This window comes from Achroia grisella, unplaced genomic scaffold, assembly GCF_030625045.1.
Source record: "Achroia grisella isolate CSIRO2021 unplaced genomic scaffold, CSIRO_AGI_Agris_v1 utg2506, whole genome shotgun sequence".
NCBI classification, from domain to species: Eukaryota; Metazoa; Arthropoda; class Insecta; order Lepidoptera; family Pyralidae; genus Achroia; species Achroia grisella.
In genome coordinates this window covers 422217-445049 of record NW_026712741.1, presented here as the reverse complement: position 1 = coordinate 445049, position 22833 = coordinate 422217, and the positions used below count along the sequence as shown (strand labels likewise).

The window sequence follows — 22833 nt, the reverse complement described above, 5'->3', positions numbered from 1 at the left end:
AAAGTAAAAACAACAAGATGACCTCTATCGTAGACCCCTTGCAGTTTGTCATAGACCCCTGGGTCGATATAGACCACTTTGGGAATCACTGCTGTAGACCATAAAAATGACAGAAGGTCGGCTTCTTGCTCACTCAGATATGTGCTCTTTTGTATTCTTTTGGTTTGAATCACAGATCAAAGGTTTTTTCTCTTAGTTTTAATATTTTACTATTTTTAATAAAGCCTATTTGTGTACTGTGGGTACTGTGTATAGCCAAAATCATTGGTAATCAACGTCTTTGTGACAGACTCGACCCATCGTCTCTGTGGCATACTTATACACATATTAATACTTAATAATATAGTATTAAACATACATACATATATATATTACACTACATAAAATACTTTTAATAGCAATAATATATTTTATAGCATAGCTCTCTAGCGCATTGCATTGCGCTGGAGTCCCGCCGGTCGAGGCAGATTAATGTAAACAAATCAAATTTCAAATGTAAACCATACGAGCGCAACGACCAGTAAGTTAGTCTGTTTCAAAGGTTACGAGAAGCTCACGTCTTTCCATAATAAGCTCCTTGTTCTCTACATCTGCTTACGTGCCTGTGTTTAAATCATTCTGGACTTTTCATTTTTCCATATTGTTGACCTCCTGATAATTAATAAATAAATGTATTGTGCCTAAACACCAGGCGCACCCCACAGCTCTGTTGTATATTTAATCTATAGTAAATGTCAGTTAAGGATTTGTTATTGTCATTAAAATTGTCAGTAATAGATTGGTAACACTGAGTTGGAACATGTATAGTAATTGTTTTATTAAATGTTGATGGTTGAACTGTATGTTTCTCTTAAGAAAATTAAAAATAGGTATAAAAATTTACAATAAAATACCAAAGGATATGTTGGAATTACCCTTAAATAAATTCAAAACATCTGTTAAATCATATTTACTGAGCAAACTCACTAAACGAGTACTTGAATGACGAGTGTGCATGGCAATAGTTGTTCATGCACTGAATTTTCATTTAATGTTAGACATAGACACCTATATAAATATACATTGTAAATAAACTGGCTTTAAAAAAAAAAGTAATTCAATTGAGTTTCTTGCCAGTTCATCTCAATTGGATCTATATACCGAACTGGACGGTAGGGAAAAAAAATAAAATTAGAATGTAAAAATTTGACGTTCATAAGCGGCTAAAATGTCCTACATGAATAAATGATTTTTGAATTTGAATTTGAGTGTTCTGAGGAATTGTTCGCATTAATACCAGCTGCTGAGTTCCACCACCGTACCACCCGCCAGAAACTAAAATACCATCCTGATCATCTGGATGAATGGCGGTCCTCCACAGTGCGGTTTTCTAGAAACATTTTGCCACGCACAACCACATTGTGGAATCATCTTCCAGCAATGATATTTCCGAACCGATACGATACCTTCAAAAGAGCTTATTCCATATTAAAAGGGTGCTGGTGCTCATGGCCAGTGGTAATCGCTTACCATCAGGCAGCAGGTGAGCAGTTTGCTCGTTTGTCCTGTATAAAAAAAAGTGTAATGAATACACTTTTTTTTACGTAAGTATTGGGTATTTTAAAGTAATTTGGTTTTTCAATAATCTTACAATAGATCATAAAATTGTGAGGGAACTGCGAGTGGTAGTGATAAGTATGGAGTGAGACCATAAAAATAGGCCTCCTGGATTGAAGGTTGGCTTCTCGTTTGATTTCCCAATGGAAATAAACTGATGCGGCGCGGTAAGTGCCACAGAGAAGGTACGGTACCGGGGTTCAAGTGGGGGATTTATGTGAAACTAATGTAGGGGATGGAATAATATAAACGGACAGACAGAAACCATCCACTATACATAGATAAATACAATATTTATTTTAAGAGTCTATATAAAATACTAGCACCGCCCGCGGATTCGCTCGTTTGATATTTTTAGCCTATGTCTTTTTCTGATGTGTAAGCTACTGTAATCTATGCATATAAATAAAATTGGAGTGTCTGTTTGTAATATTGAAATAACCGTATTTTATTTAACCGTAATTAATCATTTCAGACGGCCGTAGACTACGGTAACCGGTTACCATCAGATGAGCCGTATGCCTGCTTGCCACTGTCTATGTTGTCCAATTTTATTTATATGTATATGTAATACATATAAATAAAATTGGAGTGTCTGTCTGTAATACTGAAATAACCATTTTTTACTACGTGCATATGAATATAAATACGGTACATGCACCAAAAGGACATTTATTTTAATTTTTATCTGTTTGTCTGTCTATTAGTTTCGGTTAATCTCTGAAATGGCTGGACAGATTTTGACTGGACTTTTTTTGGCAGCTAGCTGATAAAAAACTAACTTAGGCTACTTTTATTCTAGAAAAAATATCTTATTAACTTTTTTCTTATATTCCACGCGGACAATGTCGCGGATACAGCAAGTGTTATATATAAATCCGATCAGTAGTTTTTACGTGAAAGAGTAACAAATATCGATACTTCTAAAATTCCGCGTTTATAGTTGTATTAAGATTTATGTTTTTTACCTATCTAAATATATATAACTCAAAGGTGACTGACCTAGTGATCTATCAACGCACAGCCCAAACCACTGGACGGATCGGGCTGAAATTTGGCATGCAGGTAGATGTTATGACGTGGGCATCCGCTAAGAAAGGATTTTGATTAATTCTACCCCCAAGGGGATAAAATAGGGGATGAAAGTTTGTATGAAACTTTGTCAATTTTAAATCGATCGGGCTGAGATTTTGCATGCATAAAGCTACTATGACATAGGCATCCCCATAGAAAGGATTTTGATAAATTCCACCCCTAAGGGGATAAATTAATGCGAGCGAAGTCGCGGGCAAAAGCTAGTTATTTGATAAATTTATGTAAAATCTCATGTGTCATTGTATTTCTTCAGTTAACTGCTTTACTTTTGTACGTACAATTATGTTATTTCTGCCTAAAACCGTCTTTCTGCTATTATATTTACCAGCTCATTTTTTATACAGTCCTTCGCTCACAATAGTAATTGTTTTGAATTAAACCAACAAATAAGTTTTCAATCAATTTCTTCAAATTACGATTTCAATATGCTTTCTGATAGTCGTGATTGAATGAATGAAATATAATTAGGAAGTGTTTGTAATTTATTTATTTAATTAAAAATTATTTATAATAAATAAAAATTAAAAATAAAAGAAGCCTCTTTATTTTCTAAAATAGCAAGAATATGCTAAACATATAACAACTCTGTATATATATTGTATTATTGATCCTTTTGTATAATCTACTAGCTACTCCCCCTCGCTTCGCATGGCTGTACATTTATTATATATATATAAGCATTCCATTTGAATCACTCTATATATTGAAAAAAAAAATCAAAATCTGTTGCGTAGTTTTAAAGATTTAAGCAAACATTGGGACGGGCAGACAGCGACAGCGACTTTGTTTTACGTATACTTTGTAATGATTAGTTATTTAATTACATTATATTATTATTTCTGATATATTGTTTTGTTTATATTTAATATATTATTGTTAGCATGCAATAACAATTAATTAGATATATATATATATCTATATATCCATTTAAGACCTCTTCCAACCTTTTCCACTTGTCCCCGTCTTTAGCCCGTCTCGTGTGATGATGTTATGACTCCAGCGCTTTTTTGGACTTCCCCTTTGTCTTTAGTGCTTCGTAGGTACAAATATAATACAATAGATTATTTCTAGTATTTCAAATACAAAAACTTTAAATCCATGGCACTGACAATATTATCTGATTACACTAATAATGAGTGCGTAGCGATTTCTATGTTCATTATCGCATGCCTCTTACTTATTATACTGTAATTATTTATATAAAAAAAAACATCTATTAAAAAGAGCAACACACAAGTTTATTGCTCATTCTTCGTGTGATGAATCTGCATTCCGAATGAGTGGTAGAATCAAAATATTACTATTTAAAAGTGCTTGTAATGAGTTTATTTGAATAAAGATTATTTCTATTTCTATTAAATAAGCTAATTTTACCTAAATGCCGCCTGCACAAAGTCAGTAATTCATTCTATGGTAATTGCGTAAGATTTTATAATAAACTGCCAGAATCTGCACTAAATCTGACAGAGAGGCAATTCAAATCTTATATTAAACAATTTTTGTGTAAGAAAGCCTATTACAGGATAGACGAATTCATAGACGACAACATATCAAGTAAATAACTAGTTTATTAGCATACAACGTTATAATTTAATTTTCTCATTGCTTTCTTGATTTAATTGATTGATTTTAGAAATATGAAAGCGTAGCGGTTTTTGTATTGATTGCCGCATGCATTCTTATGTAAAATGTGAATACTATAACTATCAGATAGCAATTGTAAGTAGCTTTGACGTAGTCTAGTGTTTTGAGTAGTCATGCTCACTAAAATGTCCAGACTTGTGGCGGCGTGGTGGGCCGGGTCATTGGGCTCCCTAAAATATGGTCGAGCGCAGTGATGGCTGGCTCATCCGTCATACTCGTGAACGGGTGCTGCTTGTAGGGACTGGTCTGCTCTAATCACTATAACTGATTTCCTCTTATTAATTGTTGAACCAGTTGGTTATATATTCAATATTATTTCTATTTGAGTATTTAATAGAATTAGTGCTAATTGGTGGTTTGTATTCACACACTTAAACTTAAAAATGTAAAGTAATAATAAAATTATTTAAAAGAGCAACACGCAAGTTTCTTGCTCGTTCTTCTTGTGATGAGACAGCTTTCCGAACGAGCGGTAGATTAAAAAATGTAATGACTATTCAAAAGTGCTTCAATGTAAGTTTATTTGAATAAATGATTTTCTATTTCTATTTCTATTTCTATTTCTATTTCTATTTTTTTTAAAAAGTCCTATATGTGTTGGGCTGTTTCATAAAAGATTGGACAAAGATAGTCCAACTCGAGGGTTTTAAAATTCTACCATATTTAGAGTGCAATAAAAATAAAGATACAATCTAAATGAACAAGGGTAACGCCCAATTCTTTTAACCACAACCATAGTCGGCCGCTGTGATTCAATAACAGAACATAAAGTAGTATTTTATGCAGATAATGCGTACTTTAGAAAAGATTTTACGGCATACATCATTTTTTATAGACGATCGCACCCACCGCCTTATCGTCTCATAGTGATGTTATTCACGTGCTTGAATAGTTTAAAATTATTTTAGCAAATAAAATATGGAACAAAATGGTAGTTTTTATCTTAGGACAATTTACACATTACCATATGAGAACTTTACTTACTTACTCTTTTTTAGGACAATTTACACATTATATATATTTATGCAAACAGGCTCCTTCTTCCATCCTCCACGTTAGCACTACATTCAAGTGGTCCTCTGGTGTCATCCATAAACATATATAACCACCTACCACTTTCTTTAAAAGAGATAAAAAATGATAAAATATTTATAAGAAATCTCAAGACATTATTGATTAAAAAATGTTATTATACAATTTTAGAATATAAAAATGACATATTGAATTAAATATTATACAATTTTAGTAATTAAATATATACAATCTCAAATTATTAATTATTATTACTATTTTTTTATTATTATTATATATTATAAAAAAAAAAAAAATTATTCGTCCTCCTCTCCTCTCTTCCGCTTGCTGTGCCCAACAGGGTCCATAATTAACCTACTTTGAAATGTACCTGTCTATCTATTTACTGTAAAATTATGGAATGCAAAGCTTAAATAAATAAATAAATAAATAAATAAATTATGCTGAGCACGGACCTATTCAGTGGATGACAGACATACACATCCACGCACACGCGCACATACGTAATTTGTGTACTGTTATTTGTATATAATTGTTCGCACTATTTGTTATTCTATTTTCTGTTTGTTTAATGTGTGTTTTAGTTTTCCACTGAATAAATATCATTTCATTTCATTTCATATATTTCGAAGCTAAGCAGAACCAGTGAGGTCACTCCAAGAAGCCTGTAAAGATACCTGAAGCTCTACGCTTTACTTTCGTAGTTTCGACACTACACGGCTGCCCAAATATAGGAGAAAGATTTTTTTATAGCACAAGGGCAAACGAGTTTGCGGATCACAAGATTTCCGCCGCCCATGAGAAACAACACCAGGAGAATTGCAAATGCATTGCCGATCTTTTAAGGAATATAATCTTTTCTTGAAGGTTTCAATATCGTATCGGTTCGTAAATATTGGAAGTTGATTCCACGTGGTTGTTTGGCAAAAGGTTTCTAGAAAAGCGCACAGTGAAGGACCGATATTCATACATATGATTAGGATGGTATTTTAAATTCGGTCGGAATAGAATTTTTACATTTTCACACAGTATATTTCTTTTTTAATAATACGATCATTGTATGTACAAGTAGGTTCATGACTTTGGTATTTTATGATATCAACTCAGAATAATCCTAATATATTTCGTTTTTCATAGCTCTCCTAGACTGTCCCATCATTTGAACACTCATCAACATTATCATATCAGTTCGGAAGACGTCCACTGCATCACAAAGGCCTCCCCTAAAGATCTTCACAACGATCGCTGCGCTGCTCGCATCCATCGCCAGCTATCTTGACCGGATCGTCGGTCCACTTTACTGGAGGCCACCCACGCTGCGTCTTCCGGTCCGTGATCGCCACTCGAGGACTTTATTGCCCCAACGGCCATCTGTGTTCGAGCTATGTGGCGTATTTGAACACTACCAAGTATTTAATTAATAGTCTCATGTAATTATCAATATCTCCGTTGCGTTATTCCAGCATTTAAGTCATTCAAAGCCTTAATTTTAAATAACTGGTTTAAAAAAAAAATAATAGAGTTTCTTGCCAGTTCTTCTCAATTGGATCTATATACTGAACTGGACAGCTGGGAAAAAATTATAATGTAAAAAAATTTACGTTCATAAGTGGCTATAAGGTCCTACATGAATAAATTATTTTTTTGTTTGAATTTGAATTTATATCGCTGTCCCAAAATGTCGGCGTTGTCCCAACACTAGGGTGCACGTTATTTTATTATTTGTATCGGTGAAAGCGATCCGCGAATTCTATAGCATTATAGCTGTAATATTCTTTTTATAGTTCCGGGTGTCGTGAAGCGAACGATAAATATATACACGATTGTGAAGTTATCACCATCAGTTACAACTATGTCAATACATGGGGGTTTGAATGACGTATCGCCTAATTTTAGATGTTTTATTTGTTCAATGGAATTTTATGAATTACTAGCATCACCGCAAACGTTGTTTTGCCTTAAAACAAAATAAAAAATTTAGGGGTGGACTACCCCTGACATTTAGGGGGATGAAAAATAGATGTTGGCCGATTCTTAGACCTACTCAAAATGCTCACAAAATTTCATGAGAATCGGTCAAACCGTTTCGGAGGAGTATGGGAACGAAAACTGTGACACTGTGACAATTTTATATATAAGATTTTTTGTATATATAAAAAGAAATAAATAAAAAATATATATAAAAAAAAAACATTTTAGCAATAAGAATAATGATCTCAGGACAATTCACACAGAGCCATCTAGACCCGAGTTAAGCTAGCTAAAGTTTGTGTTATGGGTACTAGATAACTGATACATATACATAGATTTTTTTTGTAAATACATACATATTATACATAGAAAACACCCAGTCCGATACAAACAATCATACTCATGAATACAATTGTTTGTGCCGTGCGAGGAATCGAACCCCGACCATCGGTCGTAAAGCCGTGTGCTAGACCACTAGACCACCGAGGTCGCTTTATAATATTAGTATATGTATATATAAGTATTATTTCACTAGTTCTTGATTCTAAATTTTTAGGGATAGCACACAGTGAGACTTATGACGTAGTGTTACAGCGGAGGAGAATGCAATAAAGTGAATTATGCACACAACTGCAGCGATACTTTGTTCTACACCCCGGAGGTGAGCGATAAATCTAGCACATTGTTGAGAGTAGCGATTAGCGGATTAGATATAAGCGGATTTCTTAACAGTAGAAATCCGCTTATATTTAATCCGCTAATCGCTATCGCATCACAGTGCCATCTAGTCCGAATTTAACTGAGTTATTTGGCAAACAACTAACAGATATATATACAATTTTGCTAGCGGCCGCGACATCCTTCCAGATTATATTTAGAGATAAAAAAATAATATAAATGCATCCTCGGAATACAATATTAAGATACATATACTGTCTTTCATTAAAATCACACAGACACACAGACACTAATTACTTTTTTTAATTATTAATGTTTCTAAGAACTGTATTTTTAATATATTTTAATTTTAGTTACAAGAGAAACTACGGTCGCTGATGGTAAAAGACATATATTTCAAATTGACAGTAAAAATGGAACAAAACATAAAATATTTAAAATGTATATATAAAAAAATATAATAAAAGTCTAAAAAGGTGCGTCGTGCACATGCTCCCGTTTTAGAAAATAGGGACTAGCTGAGTACGCAGTGCAGACAACTGGTGTAACAGTAAGATCTGAGGTCGTCTTTAAGTACAATATTCTTAGCTCTACATATGCACCCACAAAGCTGGTGCTGTTATTACAGAAATCAGCATTACTTTAATGAGATCTCGAACAGAAGCTAACAGCAACGCCTCAGATTCATGTGCAGCTCCTCGCAGCGCCATCCCACTTCCAGTTAAGTTGCCAGCAGCTGAGTATGTTGCTTGCGTGTTGTCGTAGACACGTTTGGCCGTGTCGCTGATGGTAAAAGACATATATTTCAAATTGACAGTAAAAATGGAACAAAACAAAATATTTAAAAGGTATATATAAAAAAATATAATAAAAGTCTAAAAAGGTGCGTCGTGCACAACTTTATATAGCTTACTTTTTTCTTTAAAATTATAGTTATAATTAATACAAAACTTTAAGTAACACTGATGTTGATTCCAGCTTGTATATATATGTACTAACGATAATCTTTGTAATTTTTGACGGTCGCGGTGGTCGGTTTAGAACACCGTTTTACTACCAATAATCGCGGGTTCGATTCCTTCGATTCCTCACCTCGTGTGTACCCACACATTTATATTCATGAGTATGATTGTTTGTATCGGTCTGGGTGTTTTCTATGTATAATATGTACGTATTTAAGAAAAAAAAATATGTATTTGTATCAGTTATCTAGTACACACAACACAAGCTTTAGTCAGCTTAATTTACGTCTAGATAGCACTGTGTTAATTGTCCTGTATTATTATTTTTATTACTGCCAATAGTCGCAGGTTCGATTCCTCGCAAAGTACAAATATTTGTATTAATTAGGATCGGAATTCTGGTCTGGTCGGATACGATATTACACTAAAAGAAAACCTAGTTATATTCCGCTGCTACGCTTACCTCAACTCGCAGCCCTATACTAGATCACCCAGGGGACTCCTAATGCAGACTTACACCGCAGCGCAGTGTTCGTTCAATTTAAACTTTAATATGCAGCCCACTACCACCAAATTGGAAATAATGACACTACTCGATGCATCATAATTTTCTCTGTATCTTTGCACCACGAGAAATAAGATACGGCAAAAGATGCATGTTTTAAAGTTTTGAGCTGGCCAAAACTTCATCTGCATCGACGGACTTGGTAGTCTAGTAGTTTAGCATACCGCCTCACTTTCGATGGTCGTAGATTCGAATCCTCGTAGGTTACAAATATTTGTATTCTTGAATATGATAGTTTGTGTTATAAAAATCTTTATATTTATGAGTATGATTGATCAGTCTGGGTGTTTTCTATGTATAATATATATGTCTTTAAGAAAAAATATCTATGTACTTGTATCAGTTATAAAGTACCCATAACACAAGCTTTAGCCAACTTAACTTGGGTCTAGATGGCGTTGTGTGAATTGTCCTGAGATTACTATTATTATTATTATTCTTAAAATGATTTTTTTATATATTTTCTTTTTATTTATAAGATTATTAATCTTAACATAATTCACGGCGCCATCTTATTATTATTCTACTTCCAATGGTCGCGAGTTCGATTCCTCGCACAGTACAAATATTTGTATTCATTCATGAATTAGGATCGAAATTCGACGACTGGTCGACTCTAGTTCTGTTTCATCAAAAGAAAATTCTGTTATATTCACTTGGTTAGGACTATATACATACTGCTCATCCGTCATACTAATCACTATGACTGATTTCCTCTTATTATTTGTTTAATCAGTTGGTTGTATACTTAATATTTTTTCTATTTGAGTATTTAATTGAATTAGTGCTAATTGTTAGTTTGTATTCACACACTTAAACTTAAAAATGTAAAGTAAGAATAAAATTATTTAAAAGAGCAACAGCAAGTTTCTTTTTCGTTCTTCTAGTGAAGGGACAGCTTTCTGAATGAGCGGCAGATTAAAAAAAATGTGATGACTATTCAAAAGTGCTTCAATGTAAGTTTATTTGAATAAATAATTTTCTAGAAAAATCTTTAATTCTCAAATTCCACGCGGACGAAGTCGCGGGAACAGCTAGTAAAAAATATATATCAACTTAAAGCAAACACATTTTTCATTTGCAATTTATGTGAAGCGACATTTGAGATTGCTTGTGGTAACCCCTCGTGTGCTGATACGAAAGGGTGATAAATAAGTTATTAGGGCAGTATCAAATTTAAACAGTGGGGTAAGTAATGAAGCGGTGAGCAATTGTGTAATAATAGGACATACAATAATAGTGTAATATATTATTTAAATTTATCACTAGCTGAACGCGCGATTTCGTTCGTGTGGAATAAGACTATATTTTTCTAAAATAAAAGTAGCCTAAAACACTCCTTATTACATCAGCTATCAGCCAAAAAAAGTCTCGTCAAAATCGGTTCAGCCATTTCAGAGATTAGCCGAAACAAACAGACAGATAGACAAAAATTGTAAAAAAAAATATTTTGGTGTATATACCGTATTTATATTCATATGTATGTAGTAAAAAATGGTAATTTCAACATTACAAACAGACACTCCAATTTTATTTATATGTACAGATTAAGATCAGAATAATATAAGGCAATTGTATGGGTAATAGGAAATACAATAATAGTGTTTGTATGTATCTGTATGTATTTGTATTTATCACTGTTAAATAATACTTATAATAACATCAGGACAATTCACACATCGCCATCTAGACCCAAGTTAAGCTAGCTAAAGCTTGTGTTATGACTACTAGATAACTGATACATATACATAAATATTTATATTTTTTCGAAAATACATATAGAATATACATAGAAAAGACCCAGGCCAAATAATCATACTCATGAATACAAATGTTTGTGCCGTGCGAGGAATCGAACCCGCATCATCACACAGAAAGTAAAGAGGTGTGCTAAACCGCTACACAAGTACGAGTCCGTTAATATAATAATTAAATAATATAATCGAATAATAATAATAATAATAACAATCATCACCATCATTTCATCCCGGAAGACGTCCACTGCTGAACAAAGGCCTCCCTTAAAAATCTTCACGACGATCCGTCCAGCGCTGCTCGCATCCAAGCTTTTCAGCGATCTTGACAAGATCTTCGGTCCACCTTGTCGAAGGCCTATCCCACGTTATCCCAGGGCTACGGTCGTCACTCGAGGTCCTTACCGTCCAACGGGACCATCTGTACCCTTATGGATAGTCTTCCCACGCTACGTTTTCTGGTCCTCGCTCGCTACTCGAGTTTCCTGCCCCAACAGCCATCTGTCCGACCTATGTGCTTTGATCATTGCCGTTTCAGTCAGTTTCAATTTCGTAATTCTTGGGCTATATCGGTCACTCTGGTTCTTCTGCGGATTCTCCACATTTCTGATACGATCACGCAGAGAAACTCCAAGCATTGCCTTCTCTATTGCCCTCTGAGTATATCTAAGTTTATAATATATGCCACAAAGCGTAAAAAACCTACAAAAGCTGTGAAAATAAAGCGAAATAATAATAATAATAATGTACACACTAATTTAGCAAATATAATTGATATCAACACCCACTACAATATATTAAATTAAATTGACTGTCTTGCACCCCTTTCAACCCTTTTTCGCATTAAAAAGTAGCCTATATCTTTTCTCAGAGTCTAGATTAACTGTGTACTAAATTTCATTTCAATAGGTTCAGTACTTTTGGCGCGAAAGCGGGATAGACAGACTCAGGTTATACATCAAAAATACTGTCCGAAAAATCACCATATTTAATGAACTAAAAACTACCAACATTAACCCCGTCGATAGGTTTTCAGTTTCGTATCTGTATTTTAAAAAGTCTCTTATCTATAAAAGTATCTGTGCCTTTTAGTACAAATGAAAGGATTATATAAAATTACTAGCTGTCCCGGCAAACGTTGTTTTGCCATATAAATTAATAACGCTATAAAATAATAGGGGTTGATGATAGAAGGGTGAAAATTTAGGATTGTATGTATTTTTGTATGTTGTATCATAAAAAAATAGAAACTAAAAATTTTGTCTAAAAAATAAAAATAAAAATTTAGGGGTTGACTACCCCTAACATTTAGGGGGATGAAAAATAGATGTTGGCCGATTCTCAGACCTACTCAATACGCTCACAAAATTTCATGAGAATCGGTCAAGCCGTTTCGGAGGAGTATGGGAACGAAAACTGTGACACGAGAATTTTATATATAAGAAAATAAAATAACTACAACAATCTTTTTTAATTTTTTACTTATTCTAGCCAGAGCTGCCAACGCCAGGACTCGTTGGCGAGGAGTTTATTAAGAAAGTATTTAATTTCTTAGTGAGCCCTTTACAAGAACAGTCACGTGACCAGACATTCCGTTTTGAACGGGACTGTCCCTTTTTACAATTACATTCCGGTGTCCCCGAAATGAACTTTGGATCTTCAAATTGTCCCGTTTCCCGCAAACATTCGATTATTTAAAAAAACTCTTTTCTTCGTTGACTATTTTTTAATTGAATGTCCCGTTTTGAGTCGAAGAATATATGGTCACGTTACTTAATGAATTAAATAATGAATAACTGAATTTGTACCTACCGTGAAGAACACAGGGTTCCTTTTATTCTAAAAGGTAAGGCACACATTCTGATTTACCAATTAGTGGAAAATATGCACTTATATAAGTAGATGAATGTACATCAGTCACCATCCATACTGTTGGACGACAATCCATACTGTCCTATCTAATCCCAAGCTAAGTAGAGTTTGTGTTATAGGTATATTGAAATAAATACTATATTTTGTTAATAAATACACAATATAAATAGAAAACACGCAGGCAGATACAAACAATCATATTCATGAATACAAATGTTTGTACTGAGGAATCAAATCTGCGACCATTGGAAGTAAAGCAATATACTAACCAGCTGATCAACTAGGCTTTTGTAAATATATACACAATATATATATATATATATAGAAAACACGCAGGCAGATACAAAAAATCATATTCATGAATACAAATGTTTATACTGAGGATTCGAACCCGCGACCATTGGAAGTAAAACAATATACTATAATATACTTTTGTAAATATACACACAATATATATATAGAAACACGGAGGCAGATACAAATAATCATATTCATGAATACAAATGTTTGTACTGAGGAATCGAACCCAACAATCATCGGAAGTAAATCTGTGTAACCAGCTGATCACTGAGGCGGTCAAAAATAAATATATTTACGTGAATGAACTTACTAACAAAGCTATGTACAAGTATATTTATGAAGCGAGTAAGGCCTTCAAATTTTGTTGGCCACGCGAAATTCCAAATTGCCTTCTTTAATATACAGCACGTGCGTTACTACACCAAAAGTACGAAGTCACTGTTTTTTGTGGCTTAAGTTTCGTAAATCCTTATGAAAAAACAATTGGTTTGTTATTGAATAAGGTCTGTTAATAGATAGAACTGTTTTTATTTAACTATATTCAAATTCAAATTCAAATTCAAAATATCTTTATTCATGTAGGTCTATTACAGACTCTTATGATATGTCAAATGATATGACCCGGTTAATATTTTAAATAATGAGTAAATGTATATCAGAATAATAACATATAACATAGTATATCTTTCTTTCAATATATGAATACAACAAATTCAAATTAAAATTCAAAATATCTTTATTCATGTAGGTCTATTACAGACTCTTATGATATGTCAAATCTACCGTCAGTTCGGAATGATTTCGAGATGAGAAGAACTGACAAGAAACTCAGCTCGTATTTTTTTTTAATGTTGTACATATTTACAATAATACTATTTCATTTAAATTCAAATTTGGGAGAATAGAGTGACCACCAGCATATGCTATATAAAAAAATCAAAAAATCTAATCAGTGTTTTCTGTGTAATATACACTCGAGAGCAATGAATCCGGGTCACTTAAAAAAACCTAATAATAATAATAATAGTAATAATAATAATTTTAGGACAATTCACACAGCGCCATCTAGACCCGAGTTAAGCTATCTAAAGCTTGGGTTACGGGTATTAGATAACTGATACAAGTACATAGATAATTTTTTTTCGTAAACACATACATAATATACATAGAAAACACCCAGACCGATACAAACAATCATACTCATGAATACAAATGTTTGTGCCGTGCGAGGAATCGAAACCGCGACCATCGGACGTAAAGCGGTGTGCTAGACCGCTAGACCACCGAGGTCGTCTAATATATCTCGGAAACTAAGAATGCTAGCTTAATGAAATAAATTGTGTTTAATAGACAATTAAATACTCCATTACATTATGGTATTAATTAAATATTCCTTAAATAAGGATTATGTCATAAAAAATCAAATTTCAATCAATCAGATATGTAGGTTTTTTTAAGTGACCAGAATTCATTGCTCTCGAGTGTAGATTATAACGATGTACAAAATAAAATGAACATATGACTTAATCTTGCGACGTTACTCGTATCTACCAGGCAACTATGAGTGTTGCAGAGAAAGATTGTAGATTAATTTACAAATACTTAAAAACATAACTTATATATACGTATAAATAAAATTGGAGTGTCTATTTGTAATATTGAAATAACCGTTTTTTACTACATGCATATAAGTATAATTATAACACCAAAATAATATCTTTTACAATTTTTGTCTGTCTGTCTGTCTGTTTGTTACGACTAGTCTCTGAAATGACTGGACCGATTTTGACGGGACTTTTATTGGCAGATAGCTGATGTAATAAGGAGTAATTTGGGCTACTTTTATTTTAGAAAAAATAAAATAAAATTCAACCCGGACGAAGTTGCGGATACAGCTAGTACTTAAATATATTTTTTGACATACCAAAACTAATATAAACAATTATACTAATAACAATTAGTATAATTGTTTATATATGAGTTTGTTTATGTATGAATTAAGTATGATTGTTTATATATGAATTGTTTATATATGCAATATGAAAAGAAAGGAATCCACAACCAACGTAAGAAAATGGGATGTTACTGCCGCAGGATAGAGTGTTTACCACATAAACGGCAAGATTGGTGAATACACTCTATTCTGCGGAGATAAAAACCATCGCTCCTAAGAATATCCTTCAATTCTTTTCCCTCAAGGGTCAAGGGAGAAAACTCTGAAAATCTCTGAACTCTCATAATAGATCTATACAGGTATTACAGGTCTTAACATCTGACAATACATAGCCCAAAACCCTTAATAAAAAAACACCACACCACCGAGGTCGCCAATCAAAAGGTCGATAAAGAAAATATTTGGAATTTGGAATCGAACCCTTGACCTTCGGAAGTCAAGTTAATTAAACCTCTAGACTATTAGAGAAATCAAAGGGAAATTAGACAAATGTCATGAGAAATATTTGAATTTCTTTCGCAAAAGTCACAATCGAATCCGCTTAGATTTTTGAGTAGGTTGTAAAGCAATGGGCCAGGACGTAATGGCTGTAAACATATTGAACCGATGTACTACATACCACCTGCTGTGCTGCCAACATTTTATGGGAGCCCCGTGGCATGAATTGCAACTAAAAGTGTCTACACACGACCTTAAAGTTGGTGTCAATGTTAATTGAGAAGTAGGGTAGGCTAGGTAGGCTAGAGGTTCGGACCTCGGCTCAGGGCGTGGTAATTTCGATTCCCGTTTTTAGCACCTGACAATAGTCCAAAACCTCCAATAAAAAAACACAGACCGGACCACCGAGGTGGCCAATCAAAAGTTGGAAATTAGAATCGAACCTGTAACCTTCGGAAGTTTAATTAGCTAAACCGCTAGACCATCAGACAAATCAAAGGGAAGATATCATGAGAAATATTTGAAATTTCGCGTAGGTCACAATCGAATCCGCGTAGATTTTTGAGTAGGTTGTAAAGCAATTGGCCAGGACGTAATGGCTGTAAACATATTGAACCAATGTACTACATACCACCTGCTGTGCTGCCAACATTTCATGTGGGGCCCGTGGTATGAATTGCAACTAAAAGTGTCTACACACGACTTTAAAGTTGGTGTCAATATCGATTGAGAAGTAGGGTGAATCCTATAGATCGTAGGCAAATCGTAATCTTTACCATATTTTTTTATTTTCAGACTACTCTAATGCTGTTGAAGGCAGCCTTTACAGGTTCATCGGACGGTAGGAGGTGAGTACAGATGATGCTTCAAATCCGCAGAAGGACTTATGGACCGGCTGAAGACCAACTCCCGCCTGACTGATACGACTTTAGTCTGAGGGCACTGCTAGAGGTTAGAACCTCGGCTCAGGTTGATCACACGACAATTCACACAGCGCCATCTAGATCCAAGTTAAGCAATCTAAAGCTTGTGTTATGGGTAGTAGATAACTGATACAAATACATATTTTTTTTCATAAATATATACATATTATACATAGAAAACACGCAGACCGATACATACAATCATATTCATGAATATAAATGTTTGTGCCGTGCGAGGAATCGAACTCGCGACAATTGGAAGTGAGACGGTGTGCTAAACCGCTAGACCACCGAGGCCGTCAAAGATGACAATCCTTCTGATTGGGAGGAGGGGCGTTATTAGTAATATGGACTAACATCAAGATGAGCTAACTGATCTGACCTCATGCTCATCTTATCATCCTCCACTGATGCCCCGCCAGTGTAAACCGTTAATGCAGGTGAGAATAACATTCCATAATGACAGCCTTTCCATGACTGCCTCGGTCATCTAGCGGTTTAGCACACCACCTTCCGATGGCCGCCGGTTCGATTCCTCACACGGTACAATAATTTGTATTCATAATATTATACTCATGAATACAAATGATTGTACTGTGTAAGGTTTGAGTTGAGTGTTGAGTTGAGTCAATGTTTGTATCGGTCTGGGTGTTTTCTATTTACAATATGTATGTATTTAAATATCTGTTATCTTGTACCCATAATACAATCCCTAGGTAGTTTAACTTAGGACTAGATGGCGCTGTGTGAATTGTCCTGAGATATTATTATTATCATCAATTAAATATTTCTCTACCTAGCTTTACAGTCGTGAGACTATATATGAATATAGTAATATAGAACGGGAACATACACAATATAGCCCCGTATATCATCACCGTAACTGCCAATAGCAACTTCGTGTGTGTACAAAACACTCATAATAAGCAATTTATTAGATACTTAGAATCATTTCGCGTTGCAATGGAAAATTTATAGCAATTGTTTGTGGTATAAATATTATAGTATTATATACATAAATACCATAGACTTATAGCAATTGTGTGGTACATATATTGCTATCTGTTTTTTTTAAGGATGATAATGGAATGGTACACCTGCCTGCGCTCAAAACCATAACTGATGCACCTCTATTCAACAGAACAACAGAATTGCATGAGTACACAGGAATGAGAACAATCAGAGAAGAAATAGAGCACAGAACAAGAGCATACAGAGATCGTATAGGGGCGCAATTTTTTTTATTGGGTTGTTTGGGCTATTGTCAGATGTGTAGCACCTGTAGCACTGCGACCTACATAGATCTATTGTGCTCGCCCTTTTCAAAGTTCGCTACCTAGACCCGTCAGGGACAAGAATTGAAGTATATTCTTAGGAGCGATCGTTTTTATCTCCTCGGGAAAGAGTGTAAACTTTCCAAAGGAGATATTTCGTTTATGCATGAGTGGGCTACAACACATAGGATGTGAAGCGGCGTTTCCTCTTCAGTTTGGCAGAATCTGCAGATACTTGTCGTGCATAGGCCTAGTTTAGCCCGATAGGGGCGCATACTAATATCCTTCCAACAGCACTACGAGACCCATTGCAATGCAGAAGGCTTAAGAGACTCCATGGATGGGATCTTATTCACCGATGAGATAGTAGGAGTAGTCCACCCCTAAATTTTTTATTTTATTTTTTAGACAAAATTTTTAGTTTCTATTTTTTTATGATACAACATACAAAAATACATCCAATCCTAAATTTTCGTCCTTCTATCATCAACCCCTATTTTTTTATAGCGTTATTAATTTATATGGCAAAACAATGTTTATCGGAGCAGCTAGTAACATATATATATGTCTATATATATATGGCTTTAAAAAAAAACAATTTCAGTGAGATTCTTGTCAGTTCTTCTCAATTAAATCTATATACTTAACTGGACGGTAGGGAAATAATAATAATATAAACAAATTTAACGTTTAGAAGTGGCTAAAATATCCTTGTCTATGCACCCAACGCACCGCTCCGCGGGCTGCACGGGCAGTGCTGCGCAATGGCAACTGCGGCCGCTGGCGGACACCGGCACTTCTTGTCCGACCCGCACCGACACTTACCGGCTTACTAAATCATCCCACTATTTCAAAATTCAAAATTCAAAATCTCTTTATTCATGTAGGTCTTTTACAGACTCTTATGATATGTCAAATCTACCGTCAGTTCGGAATGATATCGAGATGAGAAGAACTGACAAGAAACTCAGCTCGTATTTTTTTTCAAATAATAGTGGAGCATGTTTATGATAAATACAGTTATTAAAATTCAAATTTGGGAGAATAGAGTGACCACCAGCATGTGCTATCGCAAAGAACAAAAAATTTAATCAGTGTTCACAACCTGAACAGACCAGTCCCCACAAGCAGCACCTGTTCACGAGTATGACGTTCTAATTCTAAGTTTAATGTGTATCTATCTTTATTTCATAACAGTTTTTATATATATAATATCTAATTAACCTCAGTAGAGTCTTACAAGGAGTAGGTCTTAAAATGAACATGGAAAAGACGAAAATTATGTCAAACGTCCATGTCGTACCTGCTCCCGTAAAAATCGGAGATTCTACACTCGAAATTGTCGATCACTACGTATACTTAGGGCAAACTATCCAGCTAGGTAGATCCAATTTCGAGAAAGAGGACAATCGTCGAATCCAACTCGGATGGGCAGCGTTCGGGAAGCTCCGATATATCTTTTCGTCCGAATTTCCGTAGTGTTTCAAGACGAAGGTTTACGACCAATGTGTGTTTTGCCAACATCAACAAGCTCAGAGTCACTCAAAGTCACTCAGAGGGCAATGGAGAGGGCTATGCTCGGAGTTACTCTGCGTGATCGAATCAGAAATGAGGAGATCCGCAGAGAAACCAGAGTGACCGACATAGCCCGAAGAATTGCGACTCTGAAGTGGCAATGGGCAGGGCACATAGCTCGTAGAACAGATGGCTGTTGAGGCAGTAAAATCCTCTAGTGGCGACCACGGACCGGAAGACGGAGCGTGGGAAGGCCTCCAGCAAGGTGGACCGACGATCTGGTCAAGATCGCTGGAAGGCATTGGATGCGAGCAGCGCAGGACCGATCGTCGTGGAGATCTTTGGGGAAGGCCTATGTCCAGCAGTGGACGTTTCCGGGCTGCGATGATGATGATGATGAATAAACACAGTCCACTACTTTTTTGGCTATCAGGACTTAACATCCTACATAAATAAAAGATTTTTTAATTTGAATTTATATATATACTATATACATATAGATTATATACATATATATATATTTTATATACATATAACTTACTTTTCGACTATATAGAAATAGAAATAGAAATAGTAATAATCTTTATTCAAATAAACTCATTACAAGCACTTTTGAATAGTCATATTTTGATTCTACCACTCATTCGGAATGCAGATTCATCACAAGAAGAATGAGCAAGAAACTTGTGTGTTGCTCTTTTTAATAGATGTTTTTTTTTATATAAATAATTACAGTGTAACAAGTAAGAGGTATGCGACAATCAACATAGAAATCGCTATATATATAATATATTGCACATATATAGTGTAAAAGTAAGTTTTATAAAGTGAGTCATACGCGCCTCGCGTACTCTACTGAAAACTTCGGGACATTTTTCTAATAATCCTCGCCCCTTAGCACCTCTTTGCACCGTTACCAATTAGGTCGTTATCTTCAGCATTAACTGAATAAAACGGCGCGTCTCTCCATCATCTTCGCGTGGCGAACTTTTAGTTAGTTTTTGTGCGAACCCCTGATTTATGAGATGGCGAGAGCATCCCTCACGGCGCAGTAATAAAGGAATTTACGAAAAAGGTCACGACATTATTATTTTTTTTTCTCTCCACCCGCGAACTTGATGAAATTTAAGTTAGGCGGTGTTGCCGTGGAATAAGTTATTATTTTAATGGCCGTTACCTCGCGTTTTTTCCCGAATTCGAAATGCTTCCAAATTCAACTGCGCTTTTGTTGTACACTTTTGTTTTATTATGGACTAGCTGTACCCGCTACTTCATCCGCGTGGTATTTACAACTTTCTAAAATATTAAAAAAAAAAAACAACTTTCTAACTTTTTAAAAAAAAACTTTTTAAAATTTTCTAAAATAAAAGAATTTGTCTAAAATGTCAGTCGTTGCGTGACGTCGTACGGTGCGCACGCGCTCTTATCTTTTGTACGTTAATTAATTAAATGTTGACAATGTCAACTGCTGTAAAATGTGTTCATTGCAACATAGTTATTAACGAGGTGCTGGCTTTCGTTCAATCGAAAATCGACGTGATGGATGAAGAGAGCATAACACGATTGTGCATAGACACCTTCACGGAGAAGGAAATTGATGCGGCTAAGGATTTGCTGTTCGACTCTGTTTCTTCAATTAAGAAAATAACGAGGAAAGGTGATAGAAAATGTCAACGTAATATTCAAGATATTATTAGTACTCTGAAAGCGGTGGATCCTGAAAACATTCCAATTTTTGTGGCGAAAGAACTTCACCGATTACCCCCCGTTACCTTTGATCATATTGATGTAACACGGTTGTTAAAGGATATAATTATAATGCAGAATGAGCTAAAACTAATGAAAACTAATTACGCGACCATAGAACAAGTGAGTCAATTACGATCAGAGATAGAAAATATAAAATTAGCATCAATTGTGAATAATTTTGAATGCAATATAAATACAAGAAGAGGAGGGTATTTTAATCGTGATGATTGTGAATTAGATAGTGGTCCGATAGGATTATTATTAAACAATAGCAACAGTACCGCTAACATAGATAGTTCTGCTGCCCGTTGTCAATTCCAACAACAAGACGACAGCAGTAACAGAAAAATGCAATCCGAAATTACGCAAAATATATCAGCTGATTCGAATACTGGATACATAGATACGGGCGAAGCCGCCTGCCACTCGCAGGTAGTTCAACCGCTTTTAAACACACAGCCGAGTATTGTACTCATCTCGCCTGAGTCACCGACAACATGTAATGATAATAAGAGTAATTGTGATTCTGTGACCTTAAAGAAAACGTTATCTATGGCCGATATAGTGCGTAAAGATAATATAAATAAGAATAATGAAAATTGGACCTTAGTAAAGAAACATAAACGCAATAAAAACCATTTCACTGGTAAAATAGGGAAGGCTGTCTGTGACCGAGAGTTAAATTTTAAGGCGGCGGACAAAAAAGTACCTATGTATATAACTAATGTGCATAAAGAAACTGCCGAACGGAGTATTGTGGATTATATACTCAACAAAACAGGAGAACAAGTGACACTTATTAAGTTGTCTATAAAAAATGAAAACAAATATAATGCCTACAAATTTTTTGTACCTACATATAAATTGTCTGTATTTTTGAATGAAACACTGTGGCCAGCGGGTATTGTTTTTCGTCGGTTTGTACACAAGAAGTACGGGACCGCGGATAGACGACCGGACACGATACTTAATAAACAACAATAATATACGACAATAAAAATAGCAAAATAATGAGCTTCAACTGCAAAGGGTTGAAACGTTCTTTGGAAGGTGTAAGATCGCTATGCAACAAAGACATAGTAAGAAACCTGGCTGTTGCCTCATGATATTCCCTTGTTGGGGACAATAAGTGACGATTTCTCGTACACAGGGAAGTCTGCGGTGGATACATCAGTCGGCATACTAAGAGGTAGACCTTACGGCGGTGTAGCTATTCTATGGCGAAAAAACGCTTTTTCATCTGTTACTTTTCTGGATTGCGATAATGACCGCTTAATCGCCTGTAAGTTTATGATAAACAGTGAGTGCTCAGTGTTAATAATCTGTGTATATATGCCTACGGAATCAACTGAAAATCTAATTGAATTCACGCAGTGCTTAAGTGAAATATATGCAATTATAGATGGTAGTGAAACAGAGTCAGTTATTATATTGGGTGATTTTAACGCCCACCCGGGAGGTCTGTTTTATAAGGAACTTATGGATTTCAGTGAGGAACAGCAGTGGAGATG

The 22833-nt window shown here is 34.9% G+C and overlaps 1 protein-coding gene across 1 annotated transcript; it reads left to right on the top strand.

The window, feature by feature from the left end:
* Positions 1 to 21031: 21031 nt before the first annotated feature.
* On the top strand, positions 21032 to 22306 carry LOC131842818 (uncharacterized). Its single transcript, XM_059191385.1, has one exon. It carries the CDS (start codon positions 21032 to 21034, stop codon positions 22304 to 22306), a length of 1275 nt encoding a protein of 424 aa, XP_059047368.1.
* The last annotated feature ends 527 nt before the right edge of the window (positions 22307 to 22833 follow it).

Bases quoted from the DNA above. Each gene is read 5' to 3' on its own strand.
- LOC131842818 (XM_059191385.1), top strand. From the start codon at position 21,032: ATGTCAACTGCTGTAAAATGTGTTCATTGCAACATAGTTATTAACGAG.